Raw genomic sequence first — 24,401 nt, forward strand, 5'->3', positions numbered from 1 at the left:
AAAGTTTACTAGTTGGTAGATAGGAGAAAGCCTGTAAGCTCTCTGGGTGCAGGGATATTGTTTACTGCTAAATCTCAAGACTCTAATTGGTATACAAACAGTTGCTCAATGAATATTTAAACTGAAAAAGTCAACTTTAAAACATGTCCTTAACAGGAAGATTTACCTCACTACGACATGTTTTCCTTTCTATTTTTAACTATATAACTAAAAAGTAGAGCATATGGTCACTGACCATAAAATAGGGGACTTTTATTAAAAGATTCAGAGTAAGAAATAAAAGACTAAATAAGGCCTTGAATAGCTTTATTGAAATCTGTATAAATAAACATGCACATTTCAAATGTAAACTCAAGTGAACTCAAGTGCAGACAAAATTTTAACCTCTGTCATGCAGGAGGTTAGTTTACATTAAAAAAAAAAAAGAAAGAAAGAAAAAGAAAAGGAAAGGATAAAAAGGAAAAACGCAAAACAGCTTTAAAAATACCAGGATGAAAAACCAGCTTTAATATTAAGGTATAAAGCAAAGCCATGATCAACATACCTCATTTATCCTGGTTAAATGCATTTTTCTTTCACGTTTAAATGCTAACATAAATAAATAATTTACCAAAATGTGCACTCACAGAGTGAACTTTTATTTACAATACACAATTTATAATCTATTGTATTTGATTAGTTCAAGTGAAGAACATTATACTTTTTGCTTTACTAATAGTGGGACACGTAGCAATTTCTCAGGTAGTCGATATGTGAAATGTGCCCCAGCATTTATTTTCTATTAAAGGCAGTATTATATGCCAATTGACAATACATTCTTTCAACTAGATCGAAGGGGAAAAAGCAGCAAATGAAAAATGTTTCAAATGTTCACACATATTTTTGGCATCCTGGATCCTTGAATGTGGTGAACTAAAATCAACTTCAAGGTTTGTATGTTATATATACTGTACAGGTTCTGACTCTGGAACATGCAATGCCAATTCTCTTGTAACAAGTTCCCTTCTGAGAAAAGCTGTAAGGCTATGGTGAATTCCATCAGGAACACACAAAGAAAGTTAACAGACCTACCTTTAAAGCCAATTGTCCATTAGTAATTTAAAGGCCAGAAAAAAATTTCTCACCTAAGCTTGATGCAATCATTACTATGGATACAGAATACTATTAAATTTGTCTTTATATTACAATACTTGGGAGAGCTAAAAGTTGCCAAATTACTAAAAAATGGGGTAGAGAAAAACAGACAGCCAAAATTTTAATTTTGGACCAACACCAGATTTAAAGATATGCATTTTAAATTTAAAGTAAGTAAAAAAGAATTTGAATATCTAAGGAATAGATCCCAACAGCAGTGAAAAATACTTACATTTAACTGAAAAGTGACTTTCGATGAAGTGTGAAATCTAGAACCTGTTTCCACAGTAGTAGTAAGATGAACATAATATTCTGTTTTTTTATGGTACTACAAAAGGAAATAACTTTTTCAAGACTGCTTCTTGTATCATGATTTAGTTTTATAACAGGCCCACACTGATTCCAGGTAAAGACTTGGAAATTTGGTTTTCCAAGAATACTACTGCAGTATTTATGCCACATTGATACTGCAGCTCATTATCATAGTAGTATGTGGCAGCCTAATGCACATGAACTAGATTATCCAAGAACTAAGTTCAGCCATAGGTTTCTTGCAGTTATTATCTGAGCAAAATAAATGACCAACATCCACAAATTTAACATTTGTCATCAATTAACTCACATCCAAAAAATTAAAGAAAACGTAATTCATCAAAACAGCAGCAAACTTAAAAGGGATTTATTTGTGATTTCCTATATATATTTAGCTTGTAAATACAAGACTGTAAATGTATTAAGAGACAATTTATGTTAAAGTTTTCATTGTGTTTCACTTCAAGTACTGCACAAGTTAAAATCTGATAAAGGATTTACATTCAGTGATCTGAAACTCCCCATCTCAGACTTTTGTTTAATGTGGTGGGTAACTTCATCATTTCAATAGATACCACCAGCAGGAAAGTCTCTCTTTTATGGCTTCTAGGACTTTCATTAGTTAGTGTGCATACAGTTCTCGTTTTCTATATCATTGTCATTATCATTGCTATCTTCATCACTTTCTAATGGGATGCCTGTGGCAGCTGAAGCACCTTTAGTTTCTCGGTCAAGGGGGAAAAAGCCAGTTCCACTGAAAGTGTCTTGTCTCTGGTAGAAGAGTACATATGCTGCTTTGGACTGTTAAAACAAACAAAGAATATTATAATGGTTATGATTCTCAAAGATCACATTAAATATAGAATGAATTTTTAGCTGATAACCAATTTTGGTGATAGGATATAAATCAAGAACACCACACATGGTCAATGGAGGTTACTAAAATTTATTAACTATATCAATAGTATGACTTCTATCTATAAAGGAAGAATGGTCACTGGATTTAACATTTATTCTCTTCTAAGTTAGCTGGACAGATAAATCACAATGCAACCATATCACAGATTCACCTTCTTACTCTAACATGAAATAGAATTCTATGCCTTCTTTCCTCTTGTCTCTAAGGACAAAGCAAGTGTCTTTCTAATAGTAATAGCTTCATTCTGTATTTGTTCTAGATTCCAACTTTTCTTACCATCTTAAGGATACTGCTCCATCAATCATCACTGTGTAACTTTAATGAGTTCTTATCTACTGGACTTTTTTGGCATAAAAAATACTTAAGTCTTCTCCCTCATAAATTCCTCTCCATTCCTTTTCTAGCTGCCATATATCTCTTACTCTTCCTCGCAGCCAGGCTGGGGTCTATAGAAAATCTAATATTCATCATTTACTCTCATGCACACTCCTCAATCAATGTGATTGCTGCAACCACTGTAATGAAATGCCTTTCACCAGGCTCAAAACCCTCTTATAAACAAATTAAATGGGTGCCTTTTTTAGCCAATCTTTCAGTGGCATTTAATGCTTTACTCCTCCTCCTGCATTAAAGCATTTTTGGCTTCTGTTATACTACTTTTCCTTAGATGCTTCATCTCTACAGTTTCTTCTGATTTTCCTGTGGGCTCATTAAATCCTGACTTAAAGTAAAAAAAAAAAAAAAAAAAAAAAAAAAATCATGTTTTCAGTCCTCAGCTCACTGCTCTTCTGAATATGTATCTTCCCATAGGTGACTCATTCAAACCTATGGTTTTAACTGCTACCTAGAACAGACAATTCAAATTCATAACTTAAGCCAGTTCTCACCCCTGAACTCTAGTCCAATTAGTCCAACTACCTAATGGAAATTTCCACAGAACTATTATACAGGTATCAATTTCACAGCAAATTTTCTTATTCACTATCTTTGTAAATGTCAAAGTACGAGTCATCATCTCCCTCCCCCCTCTATATTTACATGTCATCTTAATCAAGTTCTAGTATTTCTATCCATTAAAGAGCTCACAAATCCATTCTCCCCTGTCTATATACTTATTACCACTGATTTAACTTTAGAAGATCTTGTGGCTTAAATTTCAGGACAGCCTCCTTTCCTCTGGAGGCTGAATAATGGCCTTTGGGCTTCTTTACTGGGTGCCCTCCAATCTGTCTTCTAAAGTGTTCTCAAGACATGTTAAGATGGAAATTTAATAATGTTCTTCTGTTAGTTAACAACCACCCAATACTTCTTACAGACTTTAAGAAAAGATCAAAACAACGAAGAACTCATCTTTCATGATCTGAGTGCCAAGTTTACCCCCGGTCTAATTTTTGCTCCACATTCCTAACAAGTCTTTTGTTTCAGTAACACCAAATTATTTGCTGTTCCCTTAGCTAAATGGTATATTCTGCCACACCTCCTTGCTTTCATAGCTACTGTTCTTTTTGCTAAGAATATCTTTGGTTTTGGTTATTTTGTCTAATTTACCACTATTCATATTTGCAGACTCAGATCAAACACTCCCTGCACTGGTTCTGTTTCCTTACACTCCAATTAGTTGAGACAGCTGCCTCAATCTATACAGTCAAGATATTTAACAGTAATTATCATATACAATTGTCAATTCATGTCTCTGTCACCTATAGATTGTAAGCTTCTTGACATTAGAGATAGCTGTCTTTTTTGGCTTCCCTGGTGGCTCAGATGGTAAAGAATCTGCCCATAATGCAGGAGACTCAGGTTCAAACCCTGGGTCAGGAAGATACCCTGGATGAATGGCTACCACTACCCACTCCAATATTGTTGCCTGGGAAATCCCACGTACAGAGGAGCCTGGTGAGCTACAGGACTAAACGATTAACACTTTCACTTTCAACCTTGTGTAGAATAGTGTTATATATAGAATGTATTCAAACACTTGTTGACTAAATGAAGAATTATTACTGTTAAAATGTAAGGTAACATCAAATTCACATACTGTATATAAACAAGATATTTATCTGAAAGCAATATTAGGGCAGTGTTGTCAAATAGACTTTGAAGGAGAAAGTAGGCAACTTAAGGGTTTTGGTTGGGAGACTAAAGAAGAGAACAGAACTGAAAAATGAGGGATATGATATAAAATTAGAAGTCTAAATATACGACAAAAATGTAGTTAACTTAAGCATAAACACATTTTAAAAAATACTAAGACTTCAAAAGTCTCTTTTTGTTCTTTGCTGTAGCTATAGGGAGATAAGCAATGATATGTATGTATATAAATCATGTGTACAAACAGGTGATAAAGATATAAAACATCTATAAACAACTCAAAATAACTTCATATCTATGTATACAATAACTGATTAAAACTATGCCAGTAACTGGGCTCAGAAGTTTATTAATTTATTAAACTGACTTTTAAAGCATTATAAACTAAAACAAAACAAAAAGCTAGTCTCTGCCCTCAAGGAATACATAATTTAAACTGGGAAATAAAGTAAAGCAATCAGTGCTCCCCACATCAACAGAAAACCTCTGTATAGGAAATATCATTGCATGAGGAAATACTACATTTCTCATTCATTGTAAATACTGTGATCAATAAGCAAAATTTATAAAGGCAAAATTTATAGAATAATAAATTCTTATCAAGCAAGCCTTAGTTTTCTTCTTAGAACATTATTAGTCACCTGTCATCTATTCATCAATCAATAGAGGCTACCCTGGTGGCTCAGCAATAAAGCATCCACCTGCAGAGCAGGAGACCATCTATAATCTAGGAGGCACAAGTTTGATCCCTGGGTCAGGAAGACCGCTGGAGAAGGAAATGGCAACCCACTCCAGTATTCTTGCCTCGAAAATGAGGAGCCTGGCAGGCTACAGTCCATAAAAGTTGGACATGATTTAGTAACTAAACCAACACTGTCAATCAATATTTGATAATAAAAATGTGCTCTGATAGGAAACAAAGCAAATGCCAATATTTTTGCTCCAGCTATGGCTGACAAGCTGATGCAAGTGTGAGCAGATGTAACTTCCTAATTTTTCTACTATTCAGAAAACATCAGACAAATACACAGGGTTAATTCTGAAAATTTTGTAATTTGTTTTACCTAATTATATCATTTCGAGACTTTGAATATGTAATTGTCATAAAGGATAAGACTTTTCTTTAAATATCTCAGGTATGGTAAGGCCCTTAAAAGTTTTTTATTTTTCTAATTTAGCATTCTGACTTTAGCCAATGTCTAGAATGTCTGAGCCTATTGTTCAGGGGAGAATTTAATATTTTCATTAGAAAAGTCCAGTTTTCATGTTGAAAACTACCAGAAAAGTTTTCATGTTCAACTTATGCTTCTGCTAGTGGACAAATTTAGAAGACAGATCTCCACTTAAAAGGACAATTTTATGTTATCTTTAAATAAGAACGAGTCCCTCAACTATTAGAACTGCTAGAATATAGACTATAGTGCTCCATGGGCCCCTTTTAAAACAATGGATTCCTTGATCTTCAAGATTAAAAGACATACTTACCACAATCTGGTCTTCAGACGCAGTTGAGACACTACTATCATCAAAGTAGTACCATTTTCCATCATCTTTATTTTTTGCGAAAGCAGTATCTAATGAAAAAAATACAATCACTTCTATCACTTAAATGATCTGTGGTTTTCTGGGAGGGAACCCTCATGACTTTAAAATTGTCTATATAAGGAATACCTATTAAAATTACATGATAATCACCTACATTAGGCCAATCTATCGTATATTCAACTGATTCCAATGTTTAAAGGTTTTCAGAATAATTTTCTATAATCTGGAAGTCTATGATACTTTCTATCTATACTTTTTTTTTTTTTAATCCCAGGAACATACAGGGCATATTTATTATTTTTTTAATACAAAGAATAACAATACTAATGACAATAAATGGTGATTAGCATTTGTATCGGGCCCAGTGCTGTATTATTTCATAAAGAAGGTATTATCATTACTATTCTTCTAATTTTACAGATGAGGAAAGTGAGGCATCAGGAGAAGTTTAATTTGTCCAAGAGTATAGCTGTTAGGCAGCAGAGTTAGGATTTACACTCAGCTCTGTTTATGATTCCAAAGTTTGAATTTTCAAGTGTAAGTTTAAATTTTCTATGACCAATATTTTTTCAACAATACTATAACTCATTGATCTGTATTGTTTTGTTTTTTTTTACATCAGAATCATTTCCAGTCTTCAACAAAAGTACAGGGCAAGAGAAATGTAAAAAGCGATCAATTAATCTGCACAAATTTTAAAGATTTGCTTTATCATTAAGTTAAAAAAATGCCCACTTTTCCTATCTCATACTTTGTATAAACTACCCAATAACTAGAAACAAAGCTGCAAAATGTACTCATAACAATTATCTGCTGTCATAACTTTTAAAAAGTGACACTACAGATTTTGTCTTCTAAATAGTTCTACTCCTCTTAAAATTATTCTTCGGAGTGAAGCCCATTATGGGTTGTAAATTTGTCAATCTGAAATCAAGTCCACCACATTCACAAATTTAAAGAAACATATTTTCAGACCAATAAGTCTGACACTAAAAGGACAAGATTGAACAATAATATTGGGCTTCCCTGGTGTCTTATCTGGTAAAGAATCCACCTGCAATGCCGCAGACCTGGGTTCAAACCCTGGGTTGGGAAGATCCCCTTGAGAAGGGAAAGGCAACTCACTCCAGTATTCTGGCCTGGAGAAGTCCATGGACTGTATAGTCCATGGGGTCACAGAGAGTCGGACACGACTGAGCAATTTCAAAAAAAAAGAAAAAAAAAAGAGACACATCTAACAAAAAGGCACACAGAGTTTGCAAACTAAATGATGGTATCAAAAGAAAGCTAAACTAATATTTGTAATTCTGAGAAAAAGACAAAATGAAAAATGAGTATCAAACTCAGGTAAAAAAGAATAGATAAAAGAAGAGCTATCCATTTTAAACATAAATGCAACTAATAATGCAAAACAACTAATAAAACTGTTAGATGAAACAGATAAATCATTTTAGTAGTAGTCCTGACAAATTCATCCCAGAAAAAGAATGAACATCAAAAATAACCAGAAATAGTTGTGATTTAAATAAAACTAATAAGATTAACTGTAATAGAAACAGAGAACTCTATGTTTGAATGGGGAATACATAGGCTTTTAAAGTACATAAACATTTAAGAAGCAGTCCATGTATTAAGCTACATGAAAGCCTTAATAAACTCCTAAGGTTAATATAGATAATGGCCCTAATTACTATAAAATAAAATTAAGAAAAAAAGGACAGCTTTACAAAAAATATATACTTGAAAAAGCACATGAGACAATCTTGTGATATTCAGAAAATTATATAGGAAACTAAAAACATACACAGAATTCAAAGAAAAAGAAGACTACTTTTTAAAAATTTATGTAACAGTGATAGAGTATTTAAAGGAAAACTTATGGCTTTGATTATAGCCTTCAACAGAGGGAAAAGAATGAAAACAAAGTTAAGGATGCAACCTAAGCAACCAAAGGAATAACAGAGCAAACTCAAAGTAACAAGAGGAAAAACATACCAAGGAGAAGAGAAGAAATCAACAAGATAGAAGACATACCATGTATAATAAAAAAAAAACAAACATAATACAATAGAAAGTCTAATTCTTTCAAAAGACAGAAAAGAACAAGGGACCAAAAAATATAGCATAAGAGTATTATAAACAACTATTCTCAAATAAATTGGGAAATACACATTTTAAGAAAAATGGAGAATGTCAATATGTACACATTCTGCAAAAAGAAAATCAATAAACATGACATAAATAGAATAATTTATGCCTGAGAAGTCCAAATAGTTTTATTGGATGAATTCTACGAAACTTTCTTACTAGTTAATTCTTATATTATACTAGCTGCTTCAGGAAACATAAAACAGTAAAATGTCCTAGCCTGTTTCATTAGACTAGGTCATAATCTTGATTCCAAATTCAGACTTAAATTGAAGAAAGTGGGGAAAACCACTAGACCATTCAGGTATGACCTAAATCAAATCCCTTATGATTATACAGTGGATTGAGAAACAGATTTAAGGGCCTAGATCTGATAGAGTGCCTGATGAACTATGGACAGAGGTTCATGACACTGTGCAGGAGAGAGGGATCAAGAACATCCCCAAGAAAAAGAAATGAAAAAAAGCAAAATGGCTGTCTGAGGAGGCCTTACAAATAGCTGTGAAAGGAAGAGAAGCGAAAAGGAGAGGAGAAAAGAAAGATATAGCCATTTGAATGCAGAGTTCCAAAGAATAGCAAGGAGAGATAAGAAAGCCTTCCTCAATGATTAGTGCAAAGAAATAGAGGAAAACAATAGAATGGGAAAGACTAGAGATCTCTTCAAGAAAATTAGAGATACCAAGGGAACATTTCATGCAAAGATGGGCTCGATAAAGGACAGAAATGGTATGGACCTAACAGAAGCAGAAGATATTAAGAGGAGGCAAGAATACACAGAAGAACTGTACAAAAAAGATCTTCACAACCCAGATAATCATGATGGTATGATCACTCATCTAGAGACAGACATCCTGGAATGTGAAGTCAAATGGGCCTTAGAAAGCATCATTACGAACAAAGCTAGTGGAGATGATGGAATTCCAGTGGAGCTATTTCAAAGCCTGAATGATGATGCTGTGAAAGTGCTGCACTCAATATGTCAGCAAATTTGGAAAACTCAGCAGTGGCCACAGGACTGGAAAAGGCCAGTTTTCATCCCAATCCCAAAGAAAGGCAATGCCAAAGAATGCTCAAACTACTGCACAATTGCACTCATCTCACACGCTAGTAAAGGAATGCTCAAAATTCTCCAAGCCAGGCTTCAGCAATATGTGAATCGTGAACTTCCAGATGTTCAAGCTGGTTTTAGAAAAGACAGAGGAACCAAAGATCAAATTGCCAACATCCGCTGGATCATGGAAAAAGCAAGAGAGTTCCAGAAAAACATCTATTTCTGCTTTAGTGACTATGCCAAAGCCTTTGACTGTGTGGATCACAATAAACTGTGGACAATTCTGAAAGAGATGGGAATACCAGACCACCTGACCTGCCTCTTGAGAAACCTGTATGCAGGTCAGGAAGCAACAGTTAGAACTGGACATGGAACAACAGACTGGTACCAAATAGGAAAAGGAGTACATCAAGGCTGTATATTGTCACCCTGCTTATTTAACTTATATGCAGAGTACATCATGAGAAACACTGGACTGGAAGAAACACAAGCTGGAATCAAGATTGCAGGGAGAAATATCAATAACCTCAGATATGCAGATGACACCACCCTTATGGCAGAAAGGGAAGAGGAACTCAAAAGCCTCTTGATGAAAGTTAAAGAGGAGAGTGAAAAAGTTGGCTTAAAGCTCAACATTTGGAAAACTAAGATCATGGCATCTGGTCCCATCACTTCATAGCAAATAGATGGGGAAACAGTGGCTGACTTTATTTTTTGGGGCTCCAAAATCACTGCAGATGGTGATTGCAGCCATGAAATTAAAAGACGCTTACTCCTTGGAAGGAAAGTTACGACCAACCTAGACAGCATCTTAAAAAGCAGAGACATTACTTTGTCAACAAAGGTCTGCTAGTCAAGGCTACGGTTTTTCCAGTAGTCATGTATGGATGTGAGAGTTGGACTATAAAGATAGTTGAGTGCAGAAGAACTGATGCTTTTGAACTGTGGTGTTGGAAAAGACTCTTGAGAGTCCCTTGGACTGCAAGGAAATCCAACTAGTCCATCCTAAAGGAGATCAGTCCTGGGTGTTCACTGGAAGGACTGATGTTGAAGCTGAAACGCCAATATTTTGGCCATCCAATGCAAAGAGCTGACTCATTTGAAAAGACCCTGATGCTGGGAAAGATTGAAGGCAGGAGGAGAAGGGGATGACAGAGGATGAGATGGATGGATGGCATCACTGACTCAATGGACATGAGTTTGGGTAAACTCCGGGAGTTGGTGATGGACAGGGAGGCCTGGAGTGCTGCAGTTCATGGGGTCGCAAAGAGTCGGACATGACTGAGTGACTGAATTGCTAATGAAAGAACAACTAAAAAAAAAACTACAATATCATTTCAGACATGAATTAAATTTTATTTAATCCTAAACAAAACTAGCTAACCAAATCCAACTGAGTATATTAAAAAAAATATTTAATGAATAGGATTTACCCCAGAATACAATGATGGTTCTTCAGAAAAACCTATCAACTGGAGAGCACAGATTGGTATAATCATCCTGGAGTGCCGTTCACAGTACTTTACTCCAACCCAGCAATCTTATATCTGGGTATGTAGCTCAAAGAAATTCTCACATAGGAGACTAAAAACACTGATGTTTACTGTTCTCGAAATGGTAGAAAGTTAAAGTTAATGTGGATGTCCACCGTGAAGTGAAAAGAGAGAATATGGTAGATGTAAGTCATGAGTGGTTAGAAGCAATGAATTAAATTGACACAAGTAATATGGAGAAGTCTTAAGTGTCAAGAGAGAAGAGTAAACTCTACAGCAGAGCAACAATCATATAAATTAACAATGATGTGTGATTTGTGAGAGCGCATACAACAAACATGTTAGAAAGGGGAGGAGGAGGAGAAGGCGAAGGACAGGAGCCCTGAACGGACCGGTGATTTCCTGTGCTCTGAGGAGTATGATTAACTCAATCCTCTTCTCTTAATGTTAAAAAAAGAAAAAGAGTTTCAAAAGCTGATTCATTCATTAATCAATATCTACTGATGTAGACACAGTATCTACTGTGTAAGACACATCTCACATTTTTCTTTTAAGAAGTAATAAATATTTTAAGGAAAAAAGTCTGGCGTTATTAAACATCATGACTTTAGTAAAAAAGTAAATTATCTACTTACAGTGTCCTCCTCCCATTCCTCCATAGTGGTTGGAAACGGCAATCAAATTATAGCGGCAAGGACCTGCATTTGGATTAATTAGGAATTCTGACATATCCAAATCACTGTTTAAAAAAGAGATCAAGTTAATTTTATGTTTCCCCTAAATGTAACGAAATTTTACTCTTCAGTCAGTGTTGTTTGACTCTCATTTAAATATACTCCTATACACACACACATATATATCTCATTAAAGAAATTACTAAGGGCCAAGTAACTATAAAATTATACAAATACCCTTGAGATTTGAGTGTTTCAGCAAAAATTTTCTTAGGGATTGAGAGAATTTAAAAATTCTCCACTGATCGTTTGTATTCAGATTAGTATTTTCATGCTAATACATTTCTTAGTATAAGAGGAATTATAGACATCACCATTTATCATGTGGGTTCTTTTTTAAAGTCATTTTCAGAAATTATTTATTTAAGGAAGAATAAAGGGATAGTGAAAAAAAACTTTCTTAGAAATTGTATCCTAATTTGAATATAAAATATATTTAAATATAACCCCAATATCTATTCTATGTTTTCCAAGTTTTGATGACCTATGCATCCTAAATGAGCAACATTCTCTGAAATACAACCAGCTGTTTATAATTTATCACACACAAAACTGGAATATGACCATTTTATAGTTTATCTTTTTTTCTGGTTATTCTTTTTATATTTGTATAATTAAAAAGCAATAACAATTCTAAATTTCAAATAGATCTCTAATAGATTTAGCTTATCATTACTCTTGTTTCTTTTTTTACTCGTATTTTCAAAATGCTGTATTCTTGAAAAGTTTGATGGCTCATAATTTTGTTTTGTTAAAGAGAAAATAAGCATTTTTATTCTATAATTGCAAAACATTTTCAATTTTAAATTTATAAACATGGATTAGAATAAGCAATCCAGAGAATGTTTTCAGTATTACATTATTTATTTCCTTCCAGTCACCTCTGCATGCATATACAACACCAGTCTTCAGTATCTGTTTACTTACAAACTGTAGTAAGTAAATTTGGTATGCCAATATTATGAAATATGAAAGAATACTGCCAATTTTTTTTTCAGGAAAATGGGAGAGCAGCATGGTGTTTTTACAAAATAGGGTGTAATGAAGTCCTTCCTGGACTCCATGAATGAAGATACATTATTCCCTTTTTGTCCATCTGAATTCTCAATGATTTTAATTTAAGAATAAAAAAAGACTACTGATATGCTGTATATAGACTTCTTTATATATTTTTACAAATAGGATGACTTACTCTGGACACTGAAATAAGAAAACCAAAAGATGACAATAGGAATGACTTATTACTCTACTGATCATCTGCCTTCTAAACAATTCCACTATTCAGTTTTCACATTAGTTTTTTTTAAAATGCATTTAGGAATAATGGAGGATTAATGATGAAAACAAAACCACTAAGATCCCATGAAGTATCTTAGATTTACAAACAGGGCCAGTGAACTCAAAAGATAATGTAACATAAAATAAGTTTTACTTTTTTTTTTTAATGTATTTTCTCTTTGTCCTTTGAAAGATCTCTTAAGGAATAAAAATTGTTACTAATCCATACAAATTGCTAGAACAACCCCAAAAATACACTCAAAAACTGAGACTGGATCTAAAACAAAACAAATGAACAAATATAACAGAATAGAAACAGACTCACAGATACAGAGAACAATCTTGTGGTTGCCAAAGGGGAAGACGGGTGGGAGGATGGGTAAAATAGGTGAAAAGGATTTAGATATACAATAAGTCGAAAGGACTTAATGTATAGCACAGAAAGTACGGCTAATATTATAGTAACTTTGTATGCTGTGTAATGTATAAAATTATCAAATCACTATACCTTACACCTGAAACCGCATAATATTTAAAGTCAACTATGTGTAAAAATAAATAATAAAACACCTACAATTTGGGAGTGATGTTAAAAAAAGTTAGAGGTGCCCAAGGTTTATTAAGTTCAATCAGAACTTACTTGATAGGAAAATCAACTAAGGTATCCAACTTGTCTCTCATGTATCGACTATAAGAAAATCGCTTGAGATGTACCACAAGTACTGGAGGCAGAGACCATAAATCCAATTTCTTTGTGGCTTGCTGATGTTCTTTACAATTGGGACAATACCTAAATATATACAGAAAGATTTAAAGTTTAGTAGAGATAATGTCAGAGGTAATATCAGGTAATGCCTAATATGTAAAAGACTGACAGGAACTTGTTATTTTTAATCAATACATGTTTCAAATAGATTTAAGTAGTGAAAATGAGTATGTAAATAAGTATCCAAAGAAATAACGAGGGCTAGATTATTTACATTTTAGTAAGCTAAAAAAACATGGATGTAGCAAAACTGTGCTGAAATAAAGGTATTAGAAAAATCTTGAGACTTTCTGGACTCAAATTAGTAACAACACAAAAGATATTGTGATTTTCCTAAAAAAGCTTCTGTTGGAATACCTCCACAGCTAAAAGTTCCTGGAAAAATGTAACTAAAATGAATTATTCATAGTAAAAGAGCTATTATGGAAAATATACTAAAACAAGATTAAAACTTAACATTATAAAACTTTAAAGACATTTTCATTCTTAATATATTATTAGCATATAAACAGATGCTTATTGTTTAAAATATCAAAGGGAATTTAACTATTACTTTTTCAATTTGAGGTAGCACATACATCAGTATATACCCTTAAAAAATAATTAGAAACAATTATTTAATTTTGTCTCTTACCAGGGATCTTCAGCACCTAGCTTTTCTTTTGTTGTAAAAAGCTCAATGCAATCTTTTAATTTCACAAAGGGTTTTTTAGGAGGTTTGTATTCCACACTTTCATGTTTTTCAAAATCCTAAAGAGAAGTATTTCTTGAGTTAAGAAAACAAATGAAACAAAACTAATTTTAGTGATATCATATTACTATGAATAGTCATGAAAAACTCCTAAATGTTCTAAAATAAATCAAAAGCTTATTTCAGCTGACATTTACAGTATTTCTAACACTTCTTGTATACATACCTATACAGACAATCAGGAAGTTTAAATAGTAGGTTCAAAGAAGATGAACCTTTTGTCTTTTAACACATAACCATTTTTAAAATTGCAAAATAAACATATTTGGTAGAAGAAAAAGAGTGTAACAAAACAGTGTGATCAATATGGAAAAGAGAAAGAAGGAATGAGCGATGACTTACCTCAGCAGCATTTTCATCAAAATATCTTTTTTTCAAATCAGGATCCCAATCCAAAGCAAGGAAAGACCTTTCTAAGGTGGAAAACATATTTTTTTCTTTAAGATTTAATATGCTGTATTGAGTTAATATATTTTAAGATATAAAATAATACATTTTAAGATATATAGCAGAATAGAGAGATTGCTGTACTAGGTGATCAGGGTAATTTGCTATTTCCAAGCCATTAAAATATTTTAAAAAAGATACAAAACTTAAGCGTAAGTCCAATCTTCATTTAATAAACGCTGACATGTTTTAGTATACTTAGAAATGAAGGCTTTTTATTTAAACATGTAGATAGATAAGTAAATGTTACTTCCTAGGACAGTGCTGAATTTCAAGGTTTCATCTCAAAAAAAACCAAAAAAAAACCCCCAACACACTTTGGTCAGTTTAGTGTTTAAGTCATTTTCCACAAATACTTACCATCTAACCTAAGCTGCCTATCATCAAATCTTATATGCCTGGTATCATCTTTGATGTAGTTGATATCAGTATTGCCTAAGTTGTTGAACTGGAATGTAAACAATCGCTTTTTGTGTCCCGTGAGTTGACCTCTGCAAGTTTCTTCAGTACATAATCCATTTTCAGAATCATTATCTCCTCCAACTGAATCTTCCGACTGACTGTTCTCATTCTCGGAGGGCAGTTCTTGATCCTGGCTGGATTCATCATCTGGCTCATCTGTTTCCATTTCACCTAATATTAGATATTAGAAATCTTTATATAAACCCAATGCTACATTATTAATACTTATTGATATGAACATTTTCCCCCCCAGGCTTGCAGATATTGTTAAGTTCCTTAATCCTCATCCTCTTAATTTCCCTCTGCAGCAATAACCCAAGAGAAAATTTTACAATTTAATACATAAATCTTACTTGGTGAGCCTTCTTCATGGATGCCATTTGGGCCATTCCCATTAATATTTTGGTCCTTACAGCAGTGTAGGGATCCTTCAGTGTCTTCAGTGTCAGTAGATATTTTGACATATCGGCTGAAATAAAATCAGAAATCAAACAAGTTCAGTTCTACTAAGGTAAAAACTTAGAAAAGTTTTCCATTCTTTCAATAAAACAAAACTTAAAAATGCAATTAACAGTGGTCATTTAGTGGATTCAATGATAAATTCAGGCTCAAGGTATGGTACCATAATCATCTGTGTTTGGCTGTCTTAAAAAAAAAAAGTTAATTTGTTACTTCTAGGGTTTTAACATCTTCCTCTTTTATGTTAAAAGTTTGTGGGAAATAATTTCATAAAATTATTTTATAAAGATTCTCATTTAGATGATGTATATATATAGTACACTAAGACCACTTACAGATTGTAATGTGATCTTTACATATGGGTTATGGGACTATAATGATTAAAACAGGTATGCAAGAAAGAATACTAAATATGTCAGTTATAACAGATAAAAGAAAGGGAGTAAATGGCATTCTTGATTACTCTAATTCAAACCAAGGTTCAATTCAAAAAGATGTTGCCTTAGAAAAGAAAGAATCATAAAAGCTTATCCTTTTAAATAAAACTATTTATTATTATGAGTTCTTGTTATCAGTATGAGCGCTGTGTATAAAGAAATGAAGCATAAGACATTTGTTATGATTTCAAAGTGCATACATGATAAACTATTTTCTTCCAACTATAAACTTTTGGTGTAAAACAACTAAGAGAATTTATGCTTCCTGTATTTGAAATTATCTCAGTGAAGCGTTTCACATGATCAAGAAACTGATTAGCCTATAATTTGATTTCTTACACTGCTACCTGTCTAAACAAAGATAATATAGATGACTAATTATGTTCTGATAGTACCTTGCATGTTTGCTTTTATTAGCTATTTAATATTTTATTTTGTTAATGCAGAACTGTTTGGCACTTACCACATTCTCACAAGCAAAAGATTATAGAGTTTATCTTCAGTATTGTTTCGTGGAACAGCCATAAGAAAAGGCTGACCAAAAAGTGAAGAACCAGTATGGTGGGTGTAACTTGAGTGTCTAAATTTTTCTCTCAGGCAAACAGGAATAATCACATGCTCTGTATCTTCTGTCCTATTTATGTTAATCTCAAACCTGCAAGGATAAAACTGACTGTAAACTTTGAAAATTTTATGATATTTCCTTTCATTTTTTTCTCAAGAAATATTTGTGCAATGAATTTCATACTTACACATAAATATCATCACGTTCCATAATACTACTAAGATTTTCATCCATTGCAAATATTCTGTGAAATCTATGATTGTATATATCAGTAACTATCATCTAAAAGGAAATAAATTTCTATTAAGCAGGGTTTACAACAGTGAAAAACTAAACTCCAATTTACCTACTTTAAACCCAGAAACATCCTACCTTATCTGCAGGTACGCCTGACAAAAGAGACAATGCTGTACAAAGATCAAGTATGTTTCCAATTTTGGGGACAACCACTTTGTACTAAAAAACAAAAAAGAAAATTGCAATGACTTTATTACTTTGGAAAAAATACTCACTAGTGAGACTAACCTTCTGGTTGCTTCCTCACATTCACTTGGCATTTGGCTCACAGTATCTGTCTCCGATCTTGCCATTGTCCTGGGTGACAAAGTCCATGTGGACAGTTTATCTTAGCCTTATTATTCCTTCACTGCTCAATTCAAAGGCCTACACTTGCATTTAACCATGGTTCACGTCTCAGACCTTGCCATCTCCTTTTCCACCTGATACCTTAAACTCTTAACTGTCTAAACACTATTTATTTTTCCTGGAGACCCATTCTTTCCTATTCTTGGCTTGCACTGAGATATCTAGTCCTTTTAACTCTCAGTTTTTTCCACTGGCTCCTTAATATCTCCATGCCCTTCCATCCCCATGATTTATCCCTTCATTCCACTGCAAAAACTTTTAACTACTTTATTATTCAGCTATTCAATTTTATTCTTGCTATACTTTCTTAGAGTTCTTTAGATATGCCGGAGTAAATTGCCCAACTTTACAGACTGGTGTTTGTACTACAAACTCACAGTGCCCAATCTCAATGGATCCTTCAATCCTAGCCAGAAATTCTTCTGTCTCCTTTATTTGCTTATTCTCATATTTCTCTCAATAACTATTTAAAATCGTCACTATTTCTTAGGCTTCCTATTTCACCATTACTCCTCTCACTATCAGCAGAATACCTATTTGAGTGAGAAAACAGCCTAGGCGATAGGAAAATCTCCAACTTATTGTTTCCCCTGTAAACCTGAGTCTAAAAAGTCCTTTTCTCTGTCTCTTTTGATACAAGGAAAGGGAATCAGGTGGTACTCTTCCCATTCTAAAAGTGGTTTAAAAAGATGCAAACAATTAAAAAAAAAATGCTTTGCAGCTTAAAACAAACAAAAAAAAGACTAACCCTGGCATCTATATATTCTCTTCTGACTCCTCTAGAACATAAACTCAGCAATTATCCTTTATTTCATTTTATCTTGGTGGCTCAGACAGTAAAGAATCCACCTGAAATGCAGGAGACCCAAGTTTATCCCTGGGATGGGAAGATCTCCCAGAGAAGGGAATGGCTACCCACTCCAGTATTCTTGCCTGGAGAATTCCATGGACAGAGGAGCCTGGTGGGCTACAGTCCATGGGGCTGCAAAGAGTTGGACACAACTGAGCGACTAACACTTTCACTTTACTTTTTAACTCTTATAAAATCAGAAATGTCTCAAAAAACAAAACCATCTCTCGTTGCTTTTTAATAATTCTCCACTAATTGTCTCCCTTTCTCTTCTGATTCATAAATAGCCTTGTTAAAAGTAATGTCCACACTCTTGTAACTTATCTCCCATTCACTTATTAATCCACTCCTGGCTTCTGTCCTCACCTCTTTAACCTGTGATCAAGGCTACCATTTAACCAAGTCTTTATCAGTCTTTATTTTATTATCTCTCTGTAGCAAGACTGCTGACCACTGCCTCCTTCAAAATCTTCCTTTCCCTACAACACTACTACATCTTATTCTTTTCTAATGCCTTGGTCAAATCTTCTTGAGGAAAGAACTAACCCTCTAGTGTAATCCTTCAGGCTTTTATCTTTAGCCTTCTTGATTCTATATGCTCTCCTTAGATTAGGTGACAATATATCCCAGTTTGCTTTGGCCAGTCCTGGGTTAATCTCATGTCTTGGTATAATTATTAATATGGCCCTTTTCATTTTTCAAATTTCTCTGGTTTAGATGATCAATTAAGTTATCTCATCCTTCTAATACATTCCCTACCATCTTCATAGAGCTCACCACTCAATTTATCTCTCAAGCATAGATCTCTCTCCTCTAGTCTACACATATAAAGTCAATGCTTATTGATACTTCTCCCAAATTTTCCTCATGATTCTCAATTTGTCCAATACTTAACACAGATTTAAGTCATGTTAAATCAACATATCCAATACTAAATTAGGCTGCTTCTTAAAACTTTCTTCCTATATCTTCCAGTAAAACAAGCAGTACCATTCTCCTCAGTTTTCCAATCCCATAAACTTGAATATCTTAATATATTTTCAACTCCTATATTCAACTGGCTTCTACCTGCCTGTCATCCTGATACTTAGCTCGAGAGTCCAAACCCTTGTCATCTGTCATCTCATCACTACAAAAAAACCTTTTATTTAACCTTTTACTTAGTACATCTGATCTAAGCCTCTCCAATCTAATCTCTGCACTAGCCAGTGTTCTTTCTGAAACAAATCTACCATACCATCTCTTTACTTAATAAGCTTTAATGGTTCCTTTAGTCTTTAGGATGAAGTCCAAGCTTCTTGTGATAGCACATTAAGCTTCTTTGTGATCTAGCTTCTGTTTACCATATTATCTACCTGTAGTTTCCAGAAGTGGGCCATGTTCTCTTTTGCCTCAGCCCTTTCTTTGTATGTGTCACTCTCTTGGTATTTATTCCCAATTTTCATGTGCTTAAATCCTAATCATTCTTCAGGATTCAGCACAGGCGTCACTGCCAGTTTGGGTAGGTTATTCCTTCTGTATACTCCTCGAGCACCCTGTCGGAGAACTCTTCACACTGTATGACGAACTTCTTGAGAACAAGGACAAGGAATACCTTTGTACATCCAACACCTTGCATAGTATGTGAGTTCAATACATAATACATATTCAATGTAATTACTAACAAACTTCTTAATTTAAATCAACTTCAGTGATGGGAAACTCATCTGATGGGCTAACCACGCTAATTCCTTTTTCTCTAGAGCCTGTGTTCCCGCTATCTCCCTGCCCTGTGAGGATGCATTTGAGGAGGCATCCATCTGTAAGTGACGAAGAGAGTCAGCATTAGAAACCACCAAGCTGGTTCTCTATATTCTTCCATTTCCGGCCTCCAACTGTGGGAAAATAAATTTCTGTTATGTCACTCAGTCTGTGGTATTGCATTATGGTGGCCTGAGCAGACTAATATAACTTATACGCTCTAAAAAACTGCACTTCTGGCTGGAACCTATACTAGGATTTTAGTAAACAATTTTTTAAAGGATGAACTATGTTTACTTTATTTACCAGAGTTTTATACTCTGAAAGTACCCAACACATATTTGAATGAATAAAATTTTTGAACACTTCTAAGTCATGAGGATTGGGAATAAAAAGATTTCCAAAGTTCCTTTCTTCAAAGAATTCACAGTCTAGGGGACAAAATTTAAAATAAACCAAAGGTCATAAAAAAAATTGGTAGGTGTTAAAATAGAATTTAGGGGAACAGAAGGTAGAAAAGGAAGGAAATACTTTTATTAGGGTAGGTCAAATGTCAGAAAAGGATTAACTGATTAAAAAAGGGAAAATACGTAGTACTTTGCTTCATAAAATGTAAAATAACCCAATTATAACACTAGGCAATGGAATCAGGCAGACAATTGATATTAAGGTCTACCACAGGGCTCTTGTATAGAATAAAGTTCTTCTCTTCTTGTGTAGACTAACCAAACTGTTAAAATATTAGAACATTACTGAAGCAAGTATTCTTACCCTAATTAATTTCCACTTCTCTTCCAGGTTCTTAAAATGCTTAAATATTACAAGTATTTTAAATATACCATTGTCTTATCATATCATGAATCACAATGTACAGCAAATATTAGTTTCACTTCCAATGGCCAGTAGGAAAAAAATTACAATGAAGATTAAAGAAAGTTCCAGTTGGAAAACTGGGTAAATAATACTATATTATTAATCTTTGTAAGCTACTATTCCTAACCATATTATAAAATCAAACCTCTCATTTTTCTTCGATAAGAAAATGCCTTTGAGAATTTTTTTTTTAACATGATGAGTTGTACTAATTTTCAAAGTATTTAGCATATAAAAATCTCTTATGCAAAAAAGTTTATTACTGAATTGTACTTCAGGCATAAGGACTCAGCACTAACAAATTCCAAGAAAAGAATCATTACTTACCTGCATAGGTTTGGTAAGTGGATCCATTCTAACTAAATAAACTTCCAAGGTACGTTCCTTCTTCATGGGCAATGGAAGTGTCAAGTAACAAAAAGGATCAAATGTTACTGAAATCTTAGCACATTCCGGACAAACTAAAGTTGATTTAAAAAGGCCATGAAATATATCTACTATGATAGAGTCATTTCTTTTTAAATGGTTTTCCCAGGCTTCTTCAGCAACTACCTATAAGGAAAACAGACACACATTACACAGAGATATCACATTATTGTAACAATGTGACAATAATATGATTAAATTTACCTTATCTGGTCTTCCATCAGCATCTTTTAATTGTATATATGGTTTTTTCCTAATTCTATTCAAATCCTCATGTAGTCCATCTAATAGGAAAGCTAATAGTTCTTGACAGTCCTGCTGCTGGTATCCAGAGAACTGAGGTGCAAAACGTCCTACTTGTGTCTGTAAGAAAAGCAAAACTATAAAATCAGTTCTAGGGATTTAAAAAATTTATAACTGATAATCCATATCTGTGAATTCATCTACTTCCTAAAATTTATTTGTAATCCTGAAATCAACCTGTGGCACTTTTGCGCTAATTTTCAGATATGATAATTACATATGGATAAATACACATAAATAATTACATATCTAAAAATATTTTAATAATGGTAACTAATGTGTAAAATAGAAAAGAAACGTTGACCTGAGGAAAGAACAATGAGAAAACATTGCAGTTTTGTACAAAGAATTGGGAAACACTAAAGACTTGCTCTTAGTGGAAGCGATTCCATGAACAGAGGAAGCCTGGTGTCTATGGGATCGCAAAGTGTCGAATATGACTGAGCTCACACAACACACAGACTTAAAATTCAGTAACATTTTTGGGTCACTTGAAAACTACAGTGCTCTCATTTAGCTTCTGTGTTTAAAGAGAATAAATCTCATAGAGACAAAAGGAATATTCATGCTCATACATACTTTTTCTAGTCATTGCAGTGCTAAGTATTTTTTTGATGAGACTGAAAAGAAATGTCAAAGAAAAAAGTCAGGTATCAAGGACCTATTTACAATGTAATTTTAAATGAGGACATCTTGTAAAATGAAAAGTAACTGGAATTACGGATAAAGGCTGAGGAATGATTTGTCTAAACCAGTTGGTCCAAAGTCTGGAAAGTTAAGGAACAAATGTAGGAGCTTTTCTGCTTTGTTGCTATTTATTTTTAAAAGAACCAGCATACAGTTAATAAAATGTTGTCCAGTCGATTTCCTATAAGAATATCATTTAAGTTGTATAAAAAGTGATTGAAAACTGCTAGGAAGAGCTCCTGGAGGAGGAAATGGCAACTCACTCCAGTATTCTTGCCTGGAGAATCCCATGGACAGAGGAGCCTGGAGGGCTACAGTCCACGGGGTCGCAAGAGTCAGACATGAATGAGTGACTAAACTACCACCATCACCATACTCAATATTTAGTGCTTGCTTTGCAGACTAATTTCAGTAATTTTTCAAACTTATGACTTTCAAAATAAGAGTCCTTAGAGCTTAATGATATGCCCAAATTTAGTCTTTACATTTGTATAAAATATTTAGGTAGGTTTCTTAGAGATATGCTGCAGTCTAAAACAATCTGCAAGTGCTCACTGCTGTCTGTCTGTTGTCATTTTGAACCATGCCTGTATTTCTCAACTTTTATTTATGTCCTTTACCATCTCCCGGAACTCATCTGTTCTGTACCCCACCCTGAAAATTTAATACTTTATTTGCTGCATATCTATTTATATGCTAAGTCCCTCTGGAGGGCCACAAACCATTATAATAGCTATGATTCTTTGCTCTTTTCCCAAAGACTTCTGTCCTCTTGGGGGTGAAAAGGACTTGATGAAAATGTATTTAAGATACTAACCTTAAAGGCTCTTGGTGTGACATAGCTGTACTTTCCAGACCACATTTGCTTGATCAATTCAGCATAAGATTTAGCTATTTCACCTCTCATTCCTAAGGGATTGTCAAAATTCAGTTCTTCTTGATACTTATCATTCAGAAAATATTCAGTAAGTGGAGGTGTATTGCTCAAACACTGCAAAAAATAAAATATATTTTCAAGTAAAAGAAACCATACATATTAAACACTAAAATGCAGAAACAAAGTGATTATATATATATATATATAAATTTACATTGATGGCCTCTTGCACTAAAATAAGTAACTGATCAAATAAACATTCAAATGATGTACTCAACTATTCATTTCCCAAATTTCAAGTCAATTATTTATAGTAAACAAAAATGCTAGTATCTGTTGCTGCAAAACCTACATTAATTTTAACCACAGCAAACTACTGGTTAACTGGGAGAGAAGTTCAGAATTTTTTTTCTGGGAGAAATTATGGATTGTCTAACCATCCCAAGCATTTGCCAATTAGCCTGAGTAGGAGCTAAAAACTGAGATGGAACACAAGTAAGAAATGAACTTTAAAGAGGTATTTACTGCTTCCATTGTCAATTCATCATCATGAAAGAGCAGCCTTCTAAGTTTTCCTTTTGGGTCAATCATTTTCTAGAAGGGACAGTACAGATCAGCTGAGCCTGAGAAAACAAACTTCTATTATGTGAACTCTGGCCAATAGTGTTCTTACTTCTTCCAGCTCTATTTAATAATACAACAACCCAATTTTACTTTATGGTATGATTAAAATTATGAGTAAGTTAATTCTCCAGCTCTATTCCATTTTGAATAATTTAGGATCTAAAATAAAATAGACAGTGGGAGTACAGTTTTCCCAGAATATTTTATCTCAAGCTAAAATAATTTTAAGTTGATAATGCTATATAATGTGACTTCATTTTGAACCCAATATTACTTTATCAATTAGATGTCTAGAGCCATTAAGTAGAATATGTAAAGACTGACACAGGCATAGAGTCATAGAGGTAACTTTTTGGCTGCAGGAAGATATTTGTTTTGGAGTATAGTGACAAAATGCTTTAAGTGAAGCTAGCTCTTTGCATGTAAAGTAGTAGAAACCCATTCATAGAAGAGTTCAGAATTCATATTAATGGAAATGAAAGTTTTTCAAAGCTTGCTTACCACTCATAAGAACTAAGTTAAACAGTCTGGGTAACTATGAAAAATTAAGCCTGCTGAGTTTATGCTGATAACTTGGATGTTATAAACTATATGTCATATACTGTTTGGCTAAAACTTAAGCATATTCAATCTTAAAAATAAATCATGGTGTTATATTTTGTGTTTTCAATTAAAAGTCAATTTCTGTGTACTCGTAACCATGATATCTAATTTGGAATTTTCTGTCTAATAAAAATAATACTGTTCAAGCTGGTAGCCTGGCCCCAACCTCAAGATAAGAGGG

The 24,401-nt window shown here is 33.6% G+C and overlaps 1 protein-coding gene across 5 annotated transcripts in view; it reads right to left on the reverse strand.

Annotated features, from left to right (window-relative positions):
• Nucleotides 1-1,797: 1,797 nt before the first annotated feature.
• The window catches only part of USP15 (ubiquitin specific peptidase 15), a 134,866-nt gene continuing 112,262 nt past the window's right edge, over nucleotides 1,798-24,401 (reverse strand). For all 5 annotated transcript variants that reach the window (XM_086400243.1, XM_086400242.1, XM_086400244.1 and 2 more), the window contains 14 exons: nucleotides 22,934-23,107; nucleotides 21,331-21,489; nucleotides 21,028-21,252; nucleotides 16,965-17,048; nucleotides 16,780-16,874; nucleotides 16,491-16,682; nucleotides 15,485-15,600; nucleotides 15,030-15,302; nucleotides 14,565-14,635; nucleotides 14,106-14,221; nucleotides 13,346-13,495; nucleotides 11,329-11,432; nucleotides 5,942-6,030; nucleotides 1,798-2,247 (listed from right to left, as the gene is read on the reverse strand). In XM_086400243.1, the coding sequence (XP_086256369.1) occupies nucleotides 2,065-2,247; nucleotides 5,942-6,030; nucleotides 11,329-11,432; nucleotides 13,346-13,495; nucleotides 14,106-14,221; nucleotides 14,565-14,635; nucleotides 15,030-15,302; nucleotides 15,485-15,600; nucleotides 16,491-16,682; nucleotides 16,780-16,874; nucleotides 16,965-17,048; nucleotides 21,028-21,252; nucleotides 21,331-21,489; nucleotides 22,934-23,107 (2,031 nt within the window). In that variant the 3' untranslated portion in view covers nucleotides 1,798-2,064. The remainder of the gene's footprint in view (nucleotides 2,248-5,941; nucleotides 6,031-11,328; nucleotides 11,433-13,345; nucleotides 13,496-14,105; nucleotides 14,222-14,564; nucleotides 14,636-15,029; nucleotides 15,303-15,484; nucleotides 15,601-16,490; nucleotides 16,683-16,779; nucleotides 16,875-16,964; nucleotides 17,049-21,027; nucleotides 21,253-21,330; nucleotides 21,490-22,933; nucleotides 23,108-24,401) is intronic.

Source organism: Bos grunniens, chromosome 5 (assembly GCF_055505025.1).
Source record: "Bos grunniens cultivar Pamir isolate PY7600 chromosome 5, Bosgru_T2T1.0, whole genome shotgun sequence".
Taxonomy (NCBI): domain Eukaryota; kingdom Metazoa; phylum Chordata; class Mammalia; order Artiodactyla; family Bovidae; genus Bos; species Bos grunniens.